This window comes from Pseudonaja textilis, chromosome 1 (genome assembly GCF_049901715.1).
Source record: "Pseudonaja textilis isolate UNSWEBS1 chromosome 1, rPseTex1.2, whole genome shotgun sequence".
In the NCBI taxonomy this organism is placed as follows: Eukaryota; Metazoa; Chordata; class Lepidosauria; order Squamata; family Elapidae; genus Pseudonaja; species Pseudonaja textilis.
The window spans coordinates 212,890,090-212,916,140 of record NC_141990.1 but is presented as its reverse complement, the minus strand read 5'-3'; the positions used below and the strand labels follow the sequence as shown (position 1 = coordinate 212,916,140).

Below are 26,051 nucleotides of genomic sequence, written 5' to 3'. Positions count from 1 at the left end.
TTGATGGTGTTTTCAGTGGATAAAGCACCAGAGTTCTACTTGTTACAAAAGACTGGTTATAAAACTAAAGAAAAAGGAACAGCAAATGAGCACTCTCATTTTGGACATTACTGATGCACTGAGACACAGTTCCCTATTCTCCAAATTACAATTTGGTCATCTTAGTAGAAGTGTAGCTTATTTGTTCTGTATACTGATTTCTGCTATAATATTGGAATCAGCTGCGATGTCTCTTTTTCCACAAGGACTATTCCCAGATCTACTCACCCACAGATTATGGGGAGGAACTCTAAATAAACTTTTATGCTTTTTTTTTTTTGCTAATTCTAAAATATTTCAGATGAAGGACAGAAACATCCGTTCAGTAAAACTAGAAACATCAAAGAAGTTAGAAAATTATGGTCCCAGCTGGTCAGGAACCAGAGCTACCCTAATTCCCACTAAGAAAGCATCTGGCAATGCAAGCAAGATTCTGAGAATGGGCAATTCATCATTACATGTGATATCCAGTGTTTCTAAAAAAAAAAAAAAATATGAGTTTCCAAATGTGTTTTAAAAAAATCTTACTATTAAGATTCATTTGCTCTTTTACAGTAAGTGCTAGGGTAAAATTGATGCATAAATGCAGAACAAAATTCTACATGGTATTTTTAAAGCTACTAGCCATTTCTTGTATATGGTGTACAGAATATATAAATATACAGAACACAAAGTTCACACATCTAACAGTTTCTGTAAGAGACTATCGGCATTGGAAATACAAGTAGTGTACTGGAACAGATACATACTGGGATTATTCCACACACTCCTTCAAAAAAGCAAGGCAATGCAGGAATATTCCCAGATCATTTTTGAATAAGAAACATCTCTCAGGTAATCTTTAAAGCTACTAAATGGTATGACTAATTTACTTTTATTTCTTTAAAAGATTTGTAAGGCTGCCCATCTTAAAACACAACTCTGGATGGCTCATGACAATAAAAACCCTAATACACAAATAAAACCATAATATACAACAAAAATCCCAGATATTCCCTTGAGATGCTCCAACAGCCAATCCAAAACACTTTCTCTGTACCCCTGCCTTTTACCTGGGTAAAAAGCTAAGTCTGGATGATCTTCTGGAAGGTTAAGAGAGAGGAGGCCCGCCAGATCACCAGGGGGAGGATATTCCAAAAGGTAGAGGCAGCCACACGCAAAAAAAGGCACAATTCTGAGGTCCCACTTAATGGGAACATTTCAGGAAAGGGACTGGAGTATGCCTATCCTATCAATCTGCTAGAACAGGCAGACACTCTCAGAAAAGTTGAATAATCATGGCAGAATAGAAATTATAATTCTAATTCATTTCCCCCAGCAATCATTCTGCAGATACTGATTCTTAGAACAATTATGTATAGAAGACATCTGGCTAAGGAAAGACTGGCATATGAAAATTGATAGCAAAACCTTTGACTTATAATTTTTCTTGAAGAAATTGGCATTATTACTGGAATTGCATCAAATAATGTGGGTAAGTAGTATGGGCTCTGCTATAAATTGAATATTTTACTTAGTTAATAGAATATCTTCTTTTATAGATAAAGATAAGCTCTTTCCATTTTAGGCTTCCAGATAAATTGGCAAAGCAGAATCCATGACGTTTCCACAAAGCTTCCCCTAAACAGGGGAAATGAACAGAGCTGTGCCATATTTTGCAGCCAGAAATGCTCTAATTTATTCAACATGTAAATTCTCTCAATTAAAAATTAAAGTAACAAGCCCAAACCAAAGGAGCACAATAGCATTTCTTTTTTAACCTTCTCTATTCTATTTGTCACTCCAATCTGAAAACCCAGAGGGTCTTAGGTAATCCTGAATACAGGAGTAAGTTAAAAATAGTAAGAACTAGGAACAAAAAATGACTAATACCTGTAACTACTTCTTACACTTCGGGCATTTTTCCCCAAATGTCCTCCAGAAGAGCTGTATTTTTCAGTTATTGACAACTTAATAGAGAATAGTTTGAATGTTGCAGGGAGATTATTCCAGTTGAGTGGGGGACACCTTTGAGAACACTCAACAATGAAGATGGCATTCCTCTAATGGCAGATGTCACTAGATAAGAACATTCCACTTAAGAGGAGGCAGCCTCAGAAGTACCCATGCCTTAAGTCATGAAGGGCTATAAAGAAGAAAGAACCTTGAATTGAACCTAGAAGCTATCTAGCAGCCAATGCACACCCATATCAGTATGACCTTTGCACACTGTACTAGTTGCAGTTTCTGAGCGGTCCGCTCTGTACAGTACAAATTGCAATAATCCACAGATGAGCATGAGTAACTATCAGGCAAAACTTCATGCCACGTAAATAGCTGCAACTGGCCATGTAATTGTGCAAAAAGCTTTTGGACGAGGCCTCCAACTGATTGTTCTAGCAGTAAGTATGAGTCCAAGAGATCTCAAGTCAACTCTGTCTAGGGTGAACATATCCCTATGCAGAACAAAACTGAGGCTAAAACCAGAATCCGTTAGCTTCAAATCCACAGGCAACCCATCTTGCTTGGATTGGGCCAAAGTCTATTTCCCCCTTAGCAGCTTTCAGGCACCAAGACTTTCACTGTACCTCCTCTATGATATGAAACAACATTGATGATATCTCATCCAAAGACCTTTCTCAGTGGCTTTGTGTATGTTAAGCTGAAAGAGGAGAAGGGGTATGCATTGCAGCACCCATAACCAAGTACCAAAGGGTTTAATCTACCCTGCTTTCAGAAACATCAGAGGTAAGGCTGCTGCAACACAGCACTGTTTTTAACCTCTTGCAACTGTTTCTCACAAGGCTACAATGGTTGATGGTAGTGAACACGACCTGATAAGAATAGAATAAGATGATGAAAAGAACTAGACAGACAACTCTGAACAATTATAGTAATGACTACTGTACTGAAAAATATGCATTTCTTTGAATATTAGTCACTGAGAAGTAGTACTTTTCCAATAAATTTAACTCATTTTGTGACATGTAAACAGGACTACTTGCTCTTTTCCTCTCCTTCCCTATTCCATAATGTCTTCCTTGGTCTTCATTTCTATCTAGTTCTGCTCCCCCACTTACTGTTTAGATCTTCTTTTAGGATGGCTACCTTGTTACTTTAACTCATTTCTACCATGCTTTCTACTGCTGGAAGGTAGGAGGGGAATTCTATGTGTGTGTATGAGAGAGAGGTTTGTTATGTGAGATAGAAAGGCTGCCAAATACAGCTGGTAGAATCAGACAACCATACAGAATACTATATTTTACAGATAAGCACTTCTGTCCATCATAAATGTTGTGGGCTCCTCCTGCAGTCACATGATTGCATTTCGGGTACTTGTCTTGCTCTCTTTTTTGCTGATTTCCAGCAAAAGAAAAGAAAGGAAAAGACTAATTCTGAAAAATGTTTTTGCTTAATGACCATGGTGATTCGCTTAACAATCACAGCAAAAATGTTGAAAAAATGAATCTGATTACGTGGGTGCCTTGACTTATGACCTCAATGACTTACAATTGGATTTCCAGTCCCAATTGTGGTCATAAATCAAGGACTACTTGTAATTTTTTCCCTCCTATACCAAATCTGATGGGATGGAAATAACAGATGTTGGTTTACTTGCACTACCAGATTCAAATTCCGACAATTCTGTATAGGAACTGGGAAGCAGTCCTATCATGGGCAGCCACTATTAATCAGTAAAGAGCTGGCTGGACCAATCAGAAATTTCCTATGTAGTTCATGAAATTACCATCCAGTCCATCCCTTACCATCTTGTTCCATGTTCCTTATTTTTCTTATCATTAGCTAAAGTACAGGGTTATCTGACTATTGATTTTTATAAGCTGCCTTTGTCAGCCTTGGAAGCCATTTTTTACTTGGAAGTTTTGAGGCTTCCCTATTCAGTGCCTGGGAATTTGGGAGGGGGAAATTAATAGTGGGGTAGAAGATTAAACACAACATTATTCTTTCTGAGAGATTCAAGGACATGTTGCCCTGCACCTGGAAGGGAGTGACTTGGAACGAAGATTTGATTGGGCCATGGTTTGGGGTTGGTTAGTTGGAATGCTGACAGCCTTTTTTGGCTAAAGAATGGGGTAAAAATTGTAGAATTATGAATACACTGCTCAGCATTTAATCAGGATTCCTTATTCTATGACTGATGTCTTAAAGTTACTAAATTATATTCTTGCTTCGGGCACAGTACTTATTTAAACTACAAAAGTCATCTAAGTAGAAACTAATGCTTTTTGTACTCCGATCTGCAACAGAGCAAAAATTAGAGTAGCAAAGCCAAATGAATAACTCTGGGATAAGAAAAAAATTATAGTGAGAATATATTTTAAGAGATTAATATAGTTATTAAAACAAACTCAATCATTGCTTTTTAAATATCCACACATGCATATGGTAAGTAAATAGTTAAAACCAGTGAAAGAATGATGACTTCCTAACTTGGTCAAATAAATATTTTACTGCTTTTTTTCTAGTGCTGCTATTGCATGAAGTGAATCCCAATTCATCCTAAGCAAATTTATAGTTTCTAAGAATAACATAGCTGAAACAGTGGACAATGGTGTTACATAGATTGCATCAAATATACAAAATTATGACAACCCCTGCATACTTAAAACCAAGAGGAATGGCTCTAAATTGAAGTATTATTTAAGGAATAATTGATCTAGATCTAATTTGCTCTCCCTATACTATACATTCAAAGTATTCAAAAGTTGCCTTTTGTAAGGGACTTATTAAATAGGTCATGGGGGGGGGGTAATGAGCATAAGTTTCTATACCCGCAATCAATTTGTTTTTGTGTGTGTGTTGTACAGGTCACCTTCAAGAAGTGAGGGGAGCTGAATGTCAACACACAAAACATTTTCTATACACATTTTATAGTTGTCAACAAAAAAGAAGCGGGGTGGAGTTTCAAAGAGCAGGCAGCAGTGTGGAATCGAAAGTACATTCCATTCATATTTTTTTCAGAGACTGATTAGATGACTGAAGCTTCCGCTGTGTAAAAATCTAATTGGAGAGCATGATTGATGACTCTTGGCTATCGACATGTTTCATTGGAGAATATGAATTATCATACACCCAAAGGGGTGGGGGGAAAAGTAGAGTCAAGGGTGACAGTGAATTACATGTCTCAGAGTCAGCTACGCCCAGGTCATGCCGACCTGTTGACTTCCAGTAAATCCTTTGAAGTTTTGGGAGTATGGCTCAAGACTCATGATTTAATTGGGGTAACTGCCGGAATCCTGACAGAGGGATTAATATATTGATGATAATATATAGAGAAAAATAAACCAGGATCTCTTTACTCTAGAGCTACGTACTGATATTTTATTTAAATCAGATTAGCAGAAGATATATTCTTCAGAAATTTGAGCAGGAGAAATTTAACTTAGTTTATAAGGACAGGAAACAATGTTTTAATAAAAAATTAAATTGCTATTAATAGAAATTGATTAGCTGAAAGTTTAAGAGTATGGGATTATATCCCTCACTGGACAGATTCTCTGTTCTTCATAGAAATTAAAATTAATGTTAACTGTAAAATTAATTGATTAATTGCTTCAGAGTACATATGCAAGAACAGGTAAAGGACACATGTAAAAATCTAGTTATAAAAATTAATTTAGTCATTATTTTAAGTTTAAGTTTATTTATTTTTAAAGAATATCAAGCTTTTAGGACTAACAAATCAGGATTTTCAAAACCAAGCTGTCGTAAACCAGTATGGAAATTCAAGTTAGACAAATCTGTTCACAGTATATTTTTATGTATGTCATAAACAATGTCCCTGAAATGCAGGGCAGAACAACACAACTAGCAATCATTAACATTTATTTATTTCCACATCAGTTTTCAGGAATGGCAGTACCTCAAATCCCACTGCCATATGTATGTCAGTCAGGTGCAATTCACTGACTGATTGTCTAGGCAATAGATTCGCTTTCAATCATTGAAGCCTTCAAGCACTGCAATGCAATTGCAAACCAGGAGAAAATTTCCTCCACCCTCTTTGACTGGACTCTTCTGCGTTCTGCTACATCTGTATTGTAATTTTAGGAAGATTGGGTGTTTAAGATGCTGGAATCCATGATTTCTATCAATTTTTCTGCATTGGTTTTTGTAATATATTCAAAGGTTCCTTGAAAGATAGCCTAGAAATATCATAGCCAACGGCTTGATAATTTGGTGCAGACACTGAATGAAGCAATATAAATACAGAGCTGCCTAGAAAAAACCAAGGCCTAGTCCTTCCTATATCTTTGACTTCACTTATATGATAAAATAACCCAAGGGAGGGCCAATTGGGGGTATAGTAGTTGCTAAAGGCTCCAGGAAAGAAAGTAGGAGACTGAATTCTAGTCTTCTTCCATTGCTAGGAATCAAAATTGACTTGAAGACATGTTTGGGAGCATAAAAATAAAAGAGCCAAGGACAATGATATTTTTAGAGATCTGTTATCATCAAACCATGCATAGATGAATGAGAACTAGCTTATTGCTATATGCCCTTTAGATAGACTCTCTGCCTCCTGTTAACTAACAGAAACACAAGTACAGTGAAATGTTGAAATCAACACAGTGGTCTAAGTAGTCTTGAAGATTCAGACCCTCTAAAGGCCCCACCTCTGCTTTGCCTGTAGCTCCATTTCTCCTCGTCATCGTCAAGATTTCTGCCTATGTGCTTGTTCACCTGTGCTATTGGTACAGAATGGACGGGCCCATGAGTGGCACTAACAGAGGTACTCAGGAGGATGAATCAATGCCAGTGCTGTTCATTTGACTACAACTTCTCTGACAACCAGCTAACTGTGATGATAGTGGGAGGACAGAGACTCATGGAAAAAGAAACCATCCCCTCTTGATCTTACTTTTCCCCCAAATTACTCTAATCATTAAGCTGGAACTGTGGCTAATATGGAGAATCTGTGATTCTTCAATGATATTGAAGTATAATTCCCAGCAGCCAGCATACCCAATATTGAGGAATGACAAAAGTGTTACAACTTAGCAACAAATATAGTGCAACAGGGTCCTGGGAAGAAAAAGCTATCTTCAAAACCATGTATGTATTTTTGATTTTTGTTAAAATAATAGCAAAGTGATTATTACAATTTATCCCTTATACCTTTATTTGCCACAAGCTCACAATATCAGTAGTGAGTGACAATTTTAAATATCGATTGCAGAATTCAAGTAAGATATAAGATAAACCTTATAAAATATATTGTTATTAGTTCATGGCTTATCACTTCAAGTATTTCAGTATGTTACATCTCTTTTGTGCTCCAACGCCTTTTGAGGCAATATACAATCATTTCTCTCCCCCCATCTTCCAAGATATAAACAAAGCCTTTATACTACTTTCTTTCAGTTGATCATGTTATGTGAAGACCAGAAAAAGAGCAACATATAGTTAAACAAAAAAAGTGAAGAGAACACAAGACAAATAAATACAACTAGAATTATTTTACATCATGAGCATTCACTTTCATCTTAAAATGTATGTAAAATGTATATGTAAAAGGGGGTCTTAATTCAGCCTCCTTCAACCTGGGCCTTTCAAATGGTTGGGACTATAACTTCCAAAATTCCCAACCACCATGCTCTTTAGCAATCCCGGGATTTCCCCAATAGACCAAGTAAAGGTTAGTCTAATATTTGGCAAAGAATGTTCTGACTTCTGAAGTTAGAACTTGGTTAGATAACTTTTACATTATAATTTAATCTTTAGGTTTGAAGAAATTAGCATATGCTTATTGTTTAAGTATTGTTGACTTCTCATATGCTTGTAGAATAGTAGAAGCTAAATTATAAATAATATCAGTGTAAATTAATATTTAACTAGAGCAAATTGGGAATTAATTTTCCTATATTTTGTTTCAGTCTGGATTAAAGAACATGTTTAAACAATATAAATCCCAAAGCAATTAGTTGCTGCTGTTTCAATTTCAACACAAAGCAAAATTTTCATTTAATATGGTAATTATGCCAGGATTTAGATACTGAAAATGAAAGGAGCCAATTGCTATGAAGGAGTTCCTCACCTGAAGTTTATATTTATATAAAACATAAATCTGAATTTAAATGCACTGTTGTAATACAAATTTGCCTGATGTTTCTTAAGTTGAAGAAAACGGTTTAAAAAGACTATTTTTTGCTCCTTGCAGAAAATCAAAATCCTGACAAATTTTGAATCAATTAAAGGGATAGAAGTAAACAAAATTAGAGTGAGATATCATAGTTAAAAATAATGAAATCAAAGAAGTAGGTTGTAACCAGCAGCATGCAATGGGGTTTCCTTGCTGTTTACATTAATTTACCTTCTTGGGAGAGAACAATAAACTTTGATGATTTGATGACTTTGCCGTCCAGAGTCCAGATGATAGTAGCAAGTGGATCTGAGGATACCTGACATTGCAAGACCAGTTTTTCACCTTCTACTACTTTGGTATCCTGTAGCTTTTCAATAAAGGATGGTGCTATTCCCTCAGGCTCTATTTTGTTATCTTTTCCTTTATCTTCAGTTATCCGTCCATCTACTTCTGGTGGGTAGTCACCTTTGCAATTACGGTCATTCTTATTCTCTTTCTCCCTTGATTTAACATGTGACATTTCAGAGCTGGAGTTAGTAACTTGGTTTTCATTCTTGGTGCTAGCATTCTGTATTTTATGTCTAGAGCTGGTATCCTGGGACTCCAAAACAGTGCTGGTCTCTGGCAGTTTAGAAGTAGCATTGACAGCGTCCAACTTCTTGGATGTCACAGGATTTTTAGAGGTGATGCTGATATCTGGCACTTTATTGGTGGCACTAGATTTCTGCACTTCAGAGTTGGCATTCACATTCTGGACTTGAGTCCCAGGGCCACCATTTTCAGTTGGTGTTTTTTTCTTTGCAGCAAGCACAGATCTAAAATCTGGGGTGCTTGGCTTTGAACCTGCTGCCTTGTCTGGTAAGGAAGGTTTGGGAGTGCCCTTTTTTGCCAAGACTCCACGAAAGTCTACCTGTTGTGGAGCATGGACCTTTCTTTCTTCTTCTGACAAGGTTTTCGGCTTGACCTGCCGTTGCAGGGTACCACGGAAGTCCATTTGTTTGGCTGGGATATCCTTCAACTCCTCCTCAGAAAAAGTTTTGGTGTTAACTTTCTTTGCCAAAATGTCCCGGAAGTCAATCTGCTCAGCCTCCTGTTGCCTTAGCTTCTCCTCTGTGCTCTCTCGGGTTTCTACTCGTCTTTTAAGCACTCCACGGACACTTTCCTGCTCTTCCTCAACTTGCTGGCCTTCCCCAGTATTCCTCTTGAAGGAGCCACTGATGTTTCTGAATGTCAGTGCATCCTCTCCACAATCAGCCTCTTGTCGTACTTTCTGCCTCCCACTGTAAGCAGAGAAGGGTTTGAGAGGGAGAGAGGAAGGGGCGGGAAAAGAGAAAGAGGGGGAGCAAAGAGCTGGTTTAATGAATTCAGGAATCACCCCCTCAGAGAAAGGACAAAATATGTTTATAGAAGGGAAGGCTGATTAGAGGAATAGTTTATTGCATCAATGATGACTTCAGGAACCATATAAGGGAACTAAATTTTTTAAAAAGTGCTCCACATTGTCAGCTGTATGATAAAAACAGCTCGTTGGGTCACATTTGGGGATTAGATTGAACAGCAGCCAACCCAAGTCTACAAGGAAAGAGAATTAGCTGAGCAAAAAATAAAACCCACCCACATAAGTCCCTGGGAACCGTACTCACTTTTTTTGCATTCCTTCTTTGGAAAATGATTTTTCTCCCAGCGTCAAAGATACCTGACAGTTGCATTCTCCAACTGGGTTTCTGAAAAAGTACAACAAAGTGAGACTCAGCCAAAAAAATAATAATTGCTCTCTGTTAGATAGTACGCAGAAGAGATCAATCCTGCAGTATGCTGATTTTTTTTTTTTGTTCCTCAGCCAAGCATTCCAGTAGTAGATAGTTACTTCATCATTGGCCAGAAAGAAACATTATTCCTCATCCCACCCGCTTCAAATGTTTTTCCTAAAAATAAAGCCACAGGTGGAAATCAGGAGAGAATATACCTCTAAACAAGTAACTTGAAGAAAATTAGCCGAAGGGGTTGGGTGAGAAGGAAAAGAGCCGCTTTACAGCATCTACACTCTTTCTAATTCTTGTCCCAGTCTTTGTTTATACAAGACCAAGCTTTCAACTTTCCTTGCACTGAGACATTAAAAATAGGGTCTCCTTTCCCTGCTCCTCCTTTTCCCTCCCCCATCAAACAGTATAATCAACCCTCACAGATTGTTTCAGCCTGTGCATGTTTATATTTAAAAATAATAATAAAAGTGTCACCATATATGGTGCTGAGCCCTTATTCTTCCTTTTGCAGAGGAATGCCAGAGATGCCTGCAGAAAATGACTCCCATTAAAGTCATTAAAATACTTTCCCCTCTTCCTGCCCGCCCTCAGTACCATGTTATGCTTCACAGCAGATACATCTTCAAATGGTTCATCTCCCCAAGAGACGTAAAAAAAAAAAAAAAAAGAGGGAGGGGGGAACGTAATTCAGATTGTGTAAACATTGCTACCACATCCTAAGCAGCTTGCCATTTTATGAAAAAAGGGCTTTCTCTGCCAACTGCTGAAGAAGAGGTAGACAGTAAATCAGATGGATTTTCAAGATTTTGCTATCCCAAACTAGATCTAAAAGTGGTTTTTAAAATTGTTTAAGAGAAGTGCCGGTTCTACTTTCAGGCTTCAACAACCTTGTCAAAATACAATACAAGGCTAAAAAAAAATATCTTAAAATGACTGAATAAACTATAGTTTGCTTGATTCATACAATTAAGAGCATAAATTCTAAACTAGGAATGAGAAATTTACTTATATGAAATTTACTTATTTCAAACTGAATGCTACCAGGGTTTGCATGCTGGAAGACAGGTGGTGAAAGCTTATATAAATGTGAATAAAAACAATAAAACTAAAAATATAACTACTTGTAGATTAACCGTAGTTTAATTTGAGAATGAAATTGTCAATAGGGTAATCAATAGATGAGAGACAGAAAGGAAGAAAAAATGTATAATTTGTCCATCTGGTGTTTGGGACAAAATTGGACTCCACACAACTACTTCATTGTCCAAGAGAACCTAGCCTTTAGCCCTAAAAAAAGGATCCAACACTCTTTACACTCTTAATAAAAAGACTTCTCATCATTTTTATCCCATAGGTATTTATTGCAATATTGGGAGAAAAGCTGTTGTGAAGCAGGTATTAATTGGTACTAGTTACATTAATTACTTTATTCTGAGAGGGTTTAGCACAGTTGACACACACAGCACTAAGTTTTATTAAAAAAAAAGAATTGCATCATGTTATGAAGTTTTGAAAACACGAGATGCCCAGCAATAACTAATTATCAAGTTTAGTAATCAACAATTATCCCACAATTATCCCTATTCTTAAACTTTGAAGCTGTGGCTTTTAACTTTGATTCAAGCTTTTGTTACATATCAGCTGCCACAAAGAGATCCACATACTATGCTAACCATAGGGAGTTTAATCATTGTTTGAATAAACCACAAGCAGCTTTGTACATGCAGCACTGCAAATTGCTAATGGTGACTCACAAATAGCAAAATCTAGATTCAGAAAAGACACCAAAATCAAGCCAAACAAACAACTTTATATCTTAACACAATGTACTGTAGACCAATGAATCCTGTGGGTGAAAATACAGAAAACAAACAGATTAATCAATCTACTAGGACAGGGGTGTCAAACTGGATTTCTTTGAGGGCCAGATCAGCATTGTAGTTCTCCTCTGCAGGCCGGGGGTGGGGAGGCAGGGAGCGGGGGAGGAGGAGACAGGTTGCTTCCTGCAGCACCCTGCTGGCAAAAATGGGTGTTGCGGACACCGAGGTGTGGCCTGTTTTTGGCTGGGAGAGGCTCCTTGGAACGGTCCTTTGATATTTCCAGGCCAGCCCTGTAGGCCAGGTTTAAGCACCCCATGGGCTGGATCTGGTCCACAGGCATTGAGTTTGACACCCTTGTACTAGGACAATCATATATTACAAGTGAAGTAGCTGTGCTTGCAATGAAAAAGTTCAGTGAGCATATTGCAAAAGAGGGATCCACAAGAAATTGATCCTTAAAATTAAGCAATGTTACAATTATACAAATTGGTGGCTAGCAGAGTCCATCAACTACATGGTACATATTAAGCAAAGTAGTATTATAGGTGTCTAATACCCATATAAACTAAAAATATCTTTTCATATTAGTCATAAGAACGGCTAAGGACTGTAAGGTAGAGCCTGCTGGTCCTACCTTCTTCCCAGGAGGGACTGTTTTCATTTCTTATGATGCTTAAGCCCACAACTTTGAAGGTATAATCAATTTGAAACATACTGATATCAATCCATACATCTGTATTTTATGTTTAAACCACAAGTACAGTAAAAGCCTCTTGTCCACACAATCTCATTTTTATTCAGAATAAATATCAAATATAAAAATAACCTTATCTCTTTATATCTATAATTTATATACCCACACATCTCACATAAGTGACTTTGGGTGAGAAACTCACCCAAACACAGAAGCTCACTACACACAAACTCCCTGGCATCAAAGGATAAACTATGATCCCATTTATCGTAACTAGTACCGTGTTTCTCCAACAATTCAGCCTCCACCACTAGGGAGGCCCAGCATGATTTCTAGGCATGAGGTGAAATTAAGCCCCACCCCCCAAATTTAGGCCTATTTAAACCATGCTTTTTCCCGCCATTTCTCACATCGTTCGTTAGAACTACACAAGGTGAAGAGAAATGGGGGGGAGGCGGGGGGGAGAAAACTTGCCTTTAGGAGTGCCCTGCAGGTAGCCTAGGCTATAATACCCTGATCTACTACCGATAGAACATCAGCCAATAGAAACTTCCCAAAGGCAGAGTCATCAGCTGCTTCGATCTGCTGGTAGAAGTTGCTTCGGGGAGAGCGCCCACGCACAATCCCCTCTCCATGAGGCCATTTCTATCAGCCAACGAAAGCTCCCCAAAGGCAGAGTCCCCAGCTGCTTCAGGGCGAGGCATGGCTGCCCGTGTCACCTCGCCATCGGGGAGCTTCCATCACCCAAAAGACACTGCCTAATGGCAAGGGGACACAGGCAGCCACACCTTGCCCCAAAGTGGCTGGGGACTCTGCCTTCGGGGAGCTTTCGTAGACCGATAGAAGTGGCCTTGCGGCGAGGGGAGTATGCGTGTGCGCTCACCCAGAGGCCGCTTCTACCAGCCGATCGAAGTGGCTGGTGATTGCCCTTGGGAAGCTTCCATAGCCCAAAAGACACTGCCTAATGGCGAGGGGACATGGACAGCCACGCCTCATCCCGAAGTGGCTGGGGACTCTGCCTTCAGGGAGCTTTCATTGGCTGATAGAAACAGCCTCGTGGAGAGGTACGTGCACATGGGTCGCTCTAGGTGGGGGAGGAAATTAAGTCACCCCCAAAAAGACGGCCTAGCCATTTTTTCGGGGGTCAAAAAAAAATAAGGCCTGGCCTTATTTTGTGAGAAACATGGTAACAACAGCAGAAGTAACAATTATTTGAATATTAACATCAGTAAAGAGAAGAGTGAAGAGTAAAATTTAAAGATTACTTTGAAGTTTGCAAAAACAGGCATCCTTATTCTAGAGTAAAGCCTACTAAATATAGTGGAACACTTTTAATGTTCCATTCAGAGATGGAAAAAATGTGATTTTCCCCCCCAATCTGAACGTTTTTCTAATCAAATAAAAAAGGCAGCATATGATCCCAGACCAAAACAGCCATGTAGGTTAAACAAAATAAAAATAATTACCCAAATAAGGGAATACATCTCAGTGCATTAAATAGTATGTAATAATATTATCAGTAAAAAGATATGCAATTATATTTTTAAGACCATACCAGATAATAATGATTAGTCTTGGTTAAAAGGTTTTTTTAAAAGTTACTTAAAACATTTCATATTTTTAAAGTGTATTTTTTTAAAACGATCTAAATTCAAACTCTACAGATAATTGCAATGTAACCTTATAAATGCTTGATAAGGCTCCTTGTAAGAATATTGTACAAAATACCTGAGTGGAAGTCTATTTAACACAATGCATTGTTATATATTTGGCAGATGAGACAACAAACTGTCCTCAGCTGCCTTTTCCCCATGTTCATTCACAAATCCCTTGGCAAGGTTTTTCAGAGGTGGTTTGCCATTGCCTCCTTCCTATGGCTGAGGGAAAGAAACTGGCCCAAGGTCACCCAACAGGCTTTGTGCCTAAGGCAGTGCTAGAATTTATGGTGGTCTGATTTTTAGCCTGATGCCTTAACCACTACACCATTGGCCTCCAATAAAATAAATACATAGCTTGAAGGTATTCTTACATCCTACTTTCTTTCAGCTCCAACCCTTTCTGGACTAGTATAAATCCAAGTGACTCTAAGCTTAGTAGCTTTGCATTGAATTCCTATAAAGTACTTTATGTATAATCATTTGGTCTTTCTTGTAGACCACCTTGGTAAGTATTATTATTATTATTAGTTGTAATACTATTAAAGTATTAAAATATTTTCATACAATAATTTGCGGGGGGGGGGGTTGATGAACAATCCAAAACTTCATGAAGGGGTCAATGTCCCTATCCTATTGTCCTCAATTATTAGTTCCTATTTCTTGTATTTAAACTTATGTTTATTGTTGGCTTCCGGTTTGAGCTTCTTCAGTGACAGACCAAAACCTTGTCTCTGTGAGACTTTGATCCGTGCTCACCGCTGGAGCGCCCCAAGCTGGCTGGTTTCAGGGCTAAGCCACCCCGTAGAGGTGGTGAAGAAGGGGGAGACTGCCTGCAGGGTTGAGGAGAGCTGCATCTCTCCTCCCCAGCTGGCCATTACTCCCTTTCCCGAAGGCGGTTGTAGCAGTGGTCAGAAATGGCCAACACAAAGAAGAACTCAACCGGAAAAGAATGTGCAGGAGGAAGATAAGAAGAGAAAGTTTTGGTTGACCGGGTCAAATAGCAAAAGCAACAAATAAGGTACCCTGGAATTTAAATTTAATAATATTGTTCCCAAAGAAGATTTTGAAGCTTCGAAGGAGAGAGAGAAGGGAAGGGATTAGGTTTTTTTTTCTTCCCTTCCTTATACTGACAGCTAAGAGACTTAAGCAAGAAATTGAAAAAAAACCCACTTTGACATTAATAGGCGTCTAAGCTGAAAATGAAAGTCAAATGGACAATAAAGATTTCTGGATATTTAAAAGTTTTTAAAAGCAGGAAAGGAGAAAAAAAAAGAATAGAAGGGCAGGATCTGGAAAAATGGAGGAGACTGCCTGGAACTAAGGAATGGAACTGTAACTAAAAGGAACTTACAGTGAAATTTCAACAAGATTCCTCAAAGATACATCTTAATTGAAACTTGGTAACAAAATAATAGAACCCCAGGAAGAGAAAGTGGAAAAAAGAAGCAGAAAGAAACAGCCTTGGATTATTTGGATTACTTGGTGATTTTTGGTTTTTGCATCTGGATGACTAAAATTAACCGGGTGGTTGTTTAAAAGTCTTTAAAATGGTATCACTCTTAGAAGAACTGAAAATGGAACTTAAAAAATGGAAAGAAGATGCACACGAAGGGAGAGGTTCGTATTTCAATTCTTAGAAATGGAAGTCTGGAACTATGAGAAACAACAAGAAACGCTTGCAGAACAAGAAGATTGGGACAAAGAAGAAGCCATCTTTAATGATCAAATAATTTTAAGTGGGGGGGAAAAAGGAAAGGGGGGAAAGAGAGTGAAAGGTTTAAGACTAAAAAAAACAACCAAAAAGAAGAATAATAATTTGAAAGATAAGTATATTAGAAAGCAACAGAAGAGGGGATTACAGATGAGAGAGTTAGAAGTAGAGAGACGAGGGGGTAAAAAGGGGAGGAAGAAGAAGAGGGGGAAGAAGGCAAGGAAAAGAAGTTGTAAAAGACAGAAACAAGAAATGGAGAAACAGGGAAAAGATATAAGGATTGTAACCATAAGCTTGTTTAGAGATAATAGGTGAAAATTTAATTGCAAAAGGGATTCTGCAAAGGTACATAAGATAGCATTGTTATATTATAAACAGAAATAATTTTAGAAAATATGATTAAAATGATGGATAAAATATTTACTGTAATGTAGTTGAATGTTTGGTAATAAATAAATGAATTAAAATGATTGAGAGAATTAAATGGGAACATTTTTAATTATTAGTAATGATTTATAAAAATATAAGTGAGAAATATGGAAAAAAAAGAATTAACTATGGAAAGTTTATAAGTGTTCCCAAGGAAGTATGATATTTAATTGAAAAGAAACGTTAAAGATGTTAAGATTTTAATGAATATTAATGATAGAACTGAATTGGAATGGAATGTATGCTTTATTTACATATATATATATATTTGTTTTCTGAGGTTCTCGCGGGTATTTGTATGTGGATCTTTGGTTGTTCGGGTTTTTTCCCGCGTAAGATTCGAAGTATCTAGGCAACGTTTCGATGAAGTCTCATTCATCATCTTCAGGCTTCTGTCTTCGGCTCTTGCTTCCAGCCATTTGGAAACCCGCCCTCATGAACAGACGAGTACCTAACATGAAGAATGACACCAGACCCACACCCATGAGAGCCACACAAGATGCCACCACCACACTTCCATGTAGAAAACAGACTCACACCCACTCAGAAGATGAGACACGACCATGGACCAGAAGCTGCACTGCAGCTGCATCACTACCCACTTCAAACCCCTCCGAGCCATACATGAAGCAAACCGACACCCACTATGAAGATGCAGCACGACCACGAACTCGAAGCCAAACAGCAAGATCACAGCTCACCAACTCAAATCCCCCAGCAACTAAGACTAAGCTGAGCACAACCAAGCCCCCACCTGAACAGAAACGCCTCCAACCAATCAGAACACGGCCAACCCCCCAACCAATCAGAACACAGCCAAACCCCCACCCAATCAAGTCCCACCCCCACTAGCAGTTAAAAGGAAGAAGCAGCTGCAATCTCACATCACTCTGAGAAGCAAGAGCCGAAGACAGAAGCCTGAAGATGATGAATGAGACTTCATCGAAACGTTGCCTAGATACTTCGAATCTTACGCGGGAGAAAACCCGAACAACCAAAGATCCCCATATATATATATATTCTTTTTAAGAATATAGTGTGTATTTTAAGAATGTACCAAGCAGAATTCGATTGGAAGTTATGTATTATATTGAATGCTATAATCTTAAAGGTATTCACTGAAGTTAAATAAGAGTTTGGATGGATAAAATTAAAAGATATAAAGGTGTCATAATCCAATTGGTAACTACAGGGAAAAAATTGTTTAATAAGAAAAGATAACATGAAATTGAAACAGGACAGGGAAAAAATTGTTTAATCAGAAAAGATATGAAATTGAAACAGGACAGGGAAAAGTATAAATATAATGATTTGATTGAGAGAATTAAAATAAAGTTGAGAAAATTAAAAGAGGGGAAAAACTTTGTAGAAAATATAAAACGGTAATAAGATATGGAATAGAATATAAAAATAAGCATGAAATTGAGTTTGATGTCTGTATGAAGAAGTGATAACCTGGGACCATGCTATTTTCAAAAAAGATGTTTTATTTGTATTTTGTTTTTGTGAAAACCCAAATAAAACTTTCAAAAAAACAAACTTATGTTTATTCTTGTTTCTGTTATATTGTAAGCTTTTGACAAAAATAAACATAAATAAATAAATAAATATAAAATGAGCTGAAGAGTTTGGGGATCCAAACTCTCAGCTGGTACAGACCAGCTAATTTCACAGGGGACTAGACTGGGCTTAAACATATTTTTCAGATGTTTCACTCTAGAAGCAACCTGAATAGAGACATCTTCTGTTCATAACACAATTGTTCTTGATCGCAGCAAGTTAGATGTTTCATTGGGTTTTAGCTTTTATGATAAAAGGATACATAGGAAGAGAGCCACCATGTTACTTTCTGGTGGCAAAAAAGTCAGGATACTGGTAACACCTTTTATTAAAAGGCAGGGACTTTTATGAATTGCAGTTCATTTCATCCAATACATGGAGTGATTATGCTAATGTAGGAAGTTACACTAGAGTGAGGGGCGAGGTTGATTGTACAAATGGTAGAATGTATGGAACTTGATAAGTGCAATCATGCAATTAATGATTTTAGAAAATCAGCCATTCGATATGATGGAGGATCGGAATTTCACCACCATTTGTATCTGATTTCCTCTGATTGCCAGGTTTTATCTGGTAATCCCCCAAAAGTTTAGCTCTCCAAACTCTTCAGCTTAATTAACTTAACTTTCAGTGATGCAGGAAGATGTGTCAGAATTGCTAAGAGCATCAGGTCCTAACTTTACATCCATGTCCCTTCAAACATTTGGTTCAACTGAGTGTGCACCACTCTTTCCTTTCTCACAATGTGCACTGATGGGACAGTGGTGAGAATGAGGGGATTTCTTCCACTGCTTTCCTTATCAACTGCATATTTCCTGACCCAAAGTAGCCCACCATGGGAGCCAGGAAAAACATCAGCTTCATTAAGAAGCCAAATGATGCAGCAAGAGTACTTATGCCAGATCTACAGATCCAAATATGGCATACTGTTAGTCTTCATATACAGTATAAAGTATCGTCATCCTCAAAGGCACCCTCCAGGCTCCATAAAACAGGACAAAAGAGTGAGTACGATACATGAGCAGCTAAATTCAGCAAGCAGAATTTGACTTGACTGCTTTTCAAAATATCTATATTACTGGCTTATTTAACCTGGTCAACTCATTTTGCAGTTTTTGACTTTGAGTCCATTTGAAAAGCAAAGAGTAATTTCGGCTCTTGGTTTTCTTTCTTTTTTTTTAAATTTGGTGTCTGCCCATTCTGCCCCCTACATTCTCTCATGCCCTTTTTGTTTATGGAGACTTCAAAGTGCACTTAAGAATATAAAAATACTCTCTATGGTTGGCTATTTAGCTTAAATATGCATTAACTGAGAGCACGCTGTTGATGAAATCCATAGTATGGCTTATAAAAGCTAGTTTTAACTAGTTGATTTGACATGTTTCTTACAATTTCGGACTTTAGTGCTTTAAGCCTGAAAACAAAAGAGGTTTTGCTGAGCAAGGATATATGCATGAATTACGACTCCTGGCTATTCTTTTATTCTGAATGCTACTGAGAATGTCCATTTCAGATGCACATGAGAATAGCCAGGGAGGGCTCTTCTTCTCTCCCTCCCTCCCTCTGTGTGTGTGTGTGTGTGTGTGTGTGTGTGTGTGTGTGTGTGTGTGTGTTGGGGGAGAAATCCCTCTTTTGCTTTTCTTTCACTAATGCTTGTTTTATCAAATTAAAAGCTATCGTTTTAATTTATCAGATTTTTTGTGTGTACAACCAGTGGGGAAAGGGAGAAAAGTAACCATTTAAATACTGGGGAAGAGGGAGAAAGTTGACTAACATTCCTGGCTCTCTGCAAGACTTGGTAAGGCACTTCTGTGTTCCCATTCCTTCCGGTTTTAACACCTCCAAGTTCCAGGTAAGTGAGAGGTAAGGTTACCTTGCAGATCTCCAGCCAATACAGTGAGGGGGTAGCAAACAGATTACTCCTGTATGACTTTTAGCGGGTCCAGATTTTTTGCAACTCAAATCCTGAATCTCACTCTTCCCATGGCAGAAATACCAGGGTTGTTCTAGCAAAAATGTAGAATAACCAAAACATTCAAAAAATATTTCTGAACAAATTGTGTTCATTCATAACAAGTAGACCATACTTCTACCATGCAAAGTTTTGTTCAAATATGATGTTTTGTGCATCACAATTGCTTCCAATGGACAATGTTTCGAAGCATTCTCCCGAGTGAAGGATTTCTTGGTTGTGGGACCTTGACTCTAGAACCCACTAGGTGTGCCTGTTTCTTTCAAGATTTGAGTTGCATAAAATGAAAGCACTCATTTTAATATAAGCCTTTGATTTTAACTGACCGTTATATGAGAAAAGAAAGAACAAATAAACATACAGGATCACATGTGAATTGCAGATTGAATGTTAAAAAAATTATTAGAGGTAAGCAAATTAATAAAGAAACTAAGAATAGGCCAGGAGAGCAACTGCTTGTAGTGAGGAGAATATTGACTGTTTCAATAGTTTAATATGAAATCCATATGGCAACTAATGTAGGCATTTATATCCTAGGAACCCACAGGCAAATATATATAATGAACACTTTCTTGAAAGCAAAGCCCAATAGAAATAAAATGCCTTATTCATGTTTAGACAATTGAAAAAGTTACTCTTCCTATAAACATATACTTCCCTCAACATACCTGAGTTGTATTTCATACTGGCCAGCATGACAAGGTTCAATATTCCTTATAATCAAGGTGAAGATGTCTTCATTTTGTAGGAATTCATAGCCTGCTTCTGTTGTTAGTTCCTCTCCATCTTTGAACCAATGAACTGTGGGGAATGGATCTCCAGCAATGGCACAGGAAATAATAACGTTCTGCCCCACTACTGCTCTCACTGACTGTGGTTTGCTAATAAACCATGGCTGAATACCATCCTGAGGTTCTGGAACACAAAGAAAAAAAAATGTTAAGATGGGCAGGGAGAAAATTTAATAGCACTGGTGGAATCACATGTGCTGAATTTCATTTAGCTTCTGACAAACCATTTTATGGATATTTTGCTTTGGATGCATATTCTGAATTGAGAACCTACTCACAATATTCTGGCTAGTGCAGCAGCAGAGGCAATTCTCTTTAGCAATTCTTTAGCAATTCTCTATATAGCATAAGGAGGATACTTTTCTCAATGGCCATGCTTACCACAGCAGCCATTTGTGAAAGTGCAAACAAACTTATAAAATGCTATGTTCTGAAATAAGGGATCGTGTCACTTCCTTTTAAGTTTTCTTTCACTTTTTTTCATCACAAGTTAATAGGTAATTCTTCAGAATACTAAAAGTTTAAATTCAGACTTTATCATAAGTCACTTTGCACAACATGCAGAAAACTTGCATGTTATATATCCATCCATCCCTTTTCCTGAGGAAGCTAACAATACTCAAATAATTTCCATCTGAATAGTTAAGTGTTTGCTGTAACAAAAGTTTCCATAATAGCTACAACGACAGCATGTCTAATATGATTACAAAGAAAAAAAAAAGGGGGGGGGAATCAAACAAACAAGGTGATCTATAAATACAGAAGGAAACATTTTTTGGGGAAAAAGATGAGCGAACACATTATTGCGTCTAGGTAAAGAGATGGTAGCTCAGTCATTTCAGATGTGTTTGACTTTATAAGAAGTTTCCCGGAGGATCTCCATGTTTCTTTTGCTTCCAAAAATCTGAAGTCTTTAAAACAAAAAGCAACAACCCAGATGGTACATTGTGTATTTCTTTAAAAAAAAATTGGTCTGCTGTGGGCTGGAGAGAATGTTTAAGTAAATAAATGGAAGAAAGATAAATATAGTCCACGGTTGTTTTAAATATCTAGACAAATGAGAAATGAAGCCATGAAATGTCCAAAAAAAATCAGTACCTGGCATCCTAAAATTCTGATGTGAAATTTACAATAATATATTATTAAATAAAATCGAGATTGCTTCACATACTCGAGAATGAAGACACAAGGGATCTCAACTTGAGAGTTATTCCCTTGTATAGAATTATCTCAGGAGAAGACAGTTAACTTTGTAGCTGTTCATTTGCTATTTTTATAGTCTCAGTAATAAATAAATCCAAAAAAAAAAATGCAAATTTTTCAAAACCCGAGAGCAGCCTTCTTTAACCTAGTGCCCTCCAGATGCATTAGATTAGAATTCTATACCTGTATGGACTGAAGACTGGGATTTGTCTATTATATCTGAGGATAATAGGTGGGAAAAAAACAGTGTACAATGTCATTATCAAGCTCCGAACCTTTACACAACATATTTAATCATAACCCATTTGCAGATAATTATATACATATAAGAATGTTTATGCAAGAGTTTAATGATTAAACCTTTCTCATCTACTGCGAATCTTGGGGTATGTTCCATAAACTATCTTCACTGTTTCATTATTATTTACTCCATCAATATTCTCTGCAAGGAGACTGTGCAGCCAGAAGTAGAGAAAGTGAGAAATGGGCTATAGAAGAAAATGAGGGAGAGTGGGAAGAAAGGGAGTGGCTTCGTTCACTTTGCTTTGGAACTCCACTCCCATGCATGTGAGCCACAGTAGAGTATTCCTAAAAGAATTTGGGCCTTGATAAAATAATTCAATAGAAATTTTCCATCCCTGCCCTAATATGTAATATCCATGGATGCATGCTCGAATAAAGCATTTGTGTATAACTTTACCCTTTTTATATTCCCATAAGCACATTCATGCAGCTGGGTGTCTCATTTTGGCTAAATAACATTTGCTTTCATTATGTGTTTTGCTTTACTCTCTTCACAAAAATTCACTGCCATCATTCACTATACTCACAAGGGCTGCGCTGCGCTTCCTTTAGCTTTAGTGCCATGGCCTTAGCTATTGTAACCTTAAGTCTCTTTGTGGAAGTGCTACATCATGAATAGGCCCATGCATTACTTCAGATCTGAAGAGTAAAATGATGCTTCAGGGGTCAGCTGTGCAGCACCCTCTGGTAACCCTTTAAAGTGGCAGCAGCAGCAACTTTTCCCAGAACTGCTATGGTGCAATTCTGGGAGAAAATATATTTGGTTTCTGGAATTGCTGACAGACACTATGTCTGTGTCCACGCATGCAACATATGGGCTTCCTCCCTCTTTGCTTGTTTAGATTACTCAAAGCTATTATTTTATGGCCTGTAGTTTTCTAAATACATGAAATGTCTAAATTAGGTCATTAAGTACATGGCAGTATATTACTGCTATTCTGGTAATTAATATACATAATTTCTATCTTTAAATATTCCATTCCATCAGGTGCTTGAACAAATAAATGTAACTGCTTATAATTATACACACACACACACACACACACAAGCACATATATAGTTTCACCCATAAATAAGAAAACAATAGATAGAATATACTAAGTGTAACTTGAACTTAACATGTTATATTCATAATCCAGTTTCTGAACTAACTATTCAGTCGAATAGTCACATCCCTACGCTTTTACCCTCTACACTACAGAAACACATCACAACTTTTTATAAATCTATGTATTCTCATTTAATACTTTCTTTTCTGGTTATAGAAATTAGAGTACATTTTTCCGAGTGAAGCGGAATGGCAATATCCATTAAAATTGTATCTAAAGGGAAACTATGGAGTTTCAGAGAGGCAGGGAGGTTCTCAACTTTTTGAATACTTTCCAGTGTAGCTGTTAAACAATGCAGTGTGTGTGTGTGTGTGTGTGTGTGTGTGTGTGTCTGTCTGTCTGTCTGTCTGTGAGCGTGCACGCATACCTGTCGGCATATAGATATAAAATCTTTACCTTGTACAGTCAGGGTTGCTTCAGTATGAATTCCTCCCAAGTCATTCCAGGCCTCACAGGTGTATTCTCCTGTGTCCTCGGGAAATACCTCTTGGATACAGAGGCGATACACATTGCCCTTCTTCTCAAAGTGAAAATCTTCTGTTTCCTGGATTTCTTTACCATTGTGAAGCCAAATTATTTCAGGAGGTGGATTAGCTGAGCCACAAATAAAACAGAAGTCTTTGAGATAAAACAAAGGCAGCAGGGGAAGTCATGAACTATTCTATTAGGCCAACTGCAAGTATAAGATAAGGCAGAACAAGAAACTCACATGGACTTCCTGTTGCCATAACGATATTAAAAAGCCCCATTCTCAGTAAAGTACAGGGATATAATATAGAACATTATAGAATATTAGTGAATTCTTATCTGCACATACATACATGCACACACAGACCAATTCTTTGGCTTTAGTCACATCAATGCACCTGTGTCTGATCAGCTATTATATAATGGCTACCTATCAAAAGCAAAACATGTGTTCAAACATACACATTATGTTCCAGAATTAGTGGAACTGTCCTACCCCATTCCTTTTTCTAATCTTCTGAAAATGTTTTTTGCAAAAAATAGAAATAATAGTTTCTTCACATGTGCTCTTGGCACTTTTCTCATTGTGTGTTTTATTGTTTTGTACCCTATTTAATCCTATTATTTAATAGAAAAACTGAGTTTTCACAAATCATTTCTCACTCTTCCATAGATCTAGATAAAGGGTTCTATTTATTTGTTTGTACTAGTTTTATAGCCTAACCCAAACAGGGTCTGGATAAATTACAACAAAGCCCAAAGAAATGCACAAAAATCATATAATATAATTAACATGTTAAAGTTAACATAAGCATATTCTAGGAAAAGGAGGCACTTCTTTATTCTACAATGACAGTAGAGCCATCTATTTACCTTAGATTCTACTGGTTTCCCTGGCTTCTCTAATGATAAAAAAGTTAAAAAAAGAAAAAAGGGAGTAAACATGAACCAAAGGCAAAAAACTGCTCAATTACAAAACAGAATATACCCTTGTTAAAATTACGAGCAATTTATTATTTATTATTTAGTTCTATTTCTATATCGCCTTCTTCCCAAGTTTTCCCACTAGAAAACACAAATATTTACCTGAAACCTCTACTGTCATAATCACTTGGCTCCCATCCATTACCTTGAGATCACTTAGGCCTTTCAGGAGGATTGGAGGAAACGTTTTATTGGCTGTAACAGTCTGTGCACTTTCTAGTTTAATTCTGCTCCTCTTTTCTGCTTAAATAAGAGACATAATGGTTTCCATAAGGAACTCTTATAAAAAAATGCAATTACACTTATCAGAACACAACTTAATAGGACAGCACCATTTCCAATGTAGAAAGACTCAACACTTAATCAGAAATCATTATCATAAAGTATAACTCCACATTTATTATTAATCAAACATTTTAATTTAATTGATTGTCATGCAAAAACTTCTGAAATACTTATAGAACACATAACACCAACTTTATTATTTATATATCTTTGCTAAAGATGCAAGAAAAAATAATATTAAATCACATCCTAATTTTGGATTACTCTGTTGAGAAGTTTTCCAAAAGATCTTTGCCATTCATTTATTTCCCTAGAAAGGTTATATAAATAATGAGAACAATTATTATTGCCTAAAGTATGCTATTTGGCTCAAATGTAACTAATGGCAAATTGTTTTTATTGAGCAGCTACCTTCGGAAGTGTACTGAAAAATAATGTCTAGGATACTGAGATAGATTTTAAATAGCTATTAGAATAAGAAATAATAAGAGCAATGCGGTGGTCTGGAGGTGAAGGTGCTCGCCTCCCACTCGGAAGGTTGAGACTTTACTCCTAGGTAGCAGCAGGTGTTTTTCTCTCAGGGCGCAAAGAGAAAATATCTGCTGCAAATTCTGCATAGGGATCAGGAAGGACTCAGCTCCATTCAGTCACCATAACTCCACCCCAAATGAAGGTTTGTAAAAAGAAAAAAAGTGTAAGAAATAATAAAGACAATGAAAATTGGAGTGGGGATAGAAAGGGGGGCTGGGAAATGATTCATAGATTAGAGCACCAAGAAGCAATTTTTTTTAGAAAGGGGACGATTACATATTATATTTATACTATATAATTACAGTATATAGACAAGCTACTCCTAAAATTAAAATCTTATGGTATTGCTGGACACCTGCATAAATGGATAGAAGCATTCCTGTCAAACAGGCAACAAACGGTCAAAATTGGGAGCGTTCTATCAAATTCTGTACCTGTCAACAGTGGTGTCCCCCAAGGCAGTGTTCTAGGACCAACTCTTTTTGTACTCTACATAAATGACCTCTATGATCATATTAAGAGCAACTGCGTTCTCTTCGCTGACGATGTAAAGCTATTCAACATCACACACAATACTGCTACCCTTCAAAAAGACCTCGACTATGTATCAGAATGGTCAAACAAATGGCAACTTCAAATCTCAAC

General features: G+C 37.2%; 1 protein-coding gene across 7 annotated transcripts in view; it reads right to left on the bottom strand.

Annotated features, from left to right (window-relative positions):
- The window catches only part of MYLK (myosin light chain kinase), a 186,307-nt gene that overhangs the window by 59,527 nt on the left and 100,729 nt on the right, over window positions 1–26,051 (bottom strand). For 5 of the 7 annotated variants that reach the window (XM_087920403.1, XM_087920405.1, XM_087920407.1 and 2 more), the window contains exons 12-16: window positions 24,693–24,833; window positions 23,535–23,732; window positions 20,401–20,647; window positions 9,769–9,849; window positions 8,354–9,405 (exon numbers count right to left, since the gene is read on the bottom strand). In XM_087920403.1, the coding sequence (XP_087776529.1) occupies window positions 8,354–9,405; window positions 9,769–9,849; window positions 20,401–20,647; window positions 23,535–23,732; window positions 24,693–24,833 (1,719 nt within the window). Of the gene's footprint in view, window positions 1–8,353; window positions 9,406–9,768; window positions 9,850–10,091; window positions 10,307–20,400; window positions 20,648–23,534; window positions 23,733–24,692; window positions 24,834–26,051 lie in introns of those variants that run through there. The other 2 variants (XM_087920404.1, XM_087920410.1) reach the window with 2 other exon arrangements.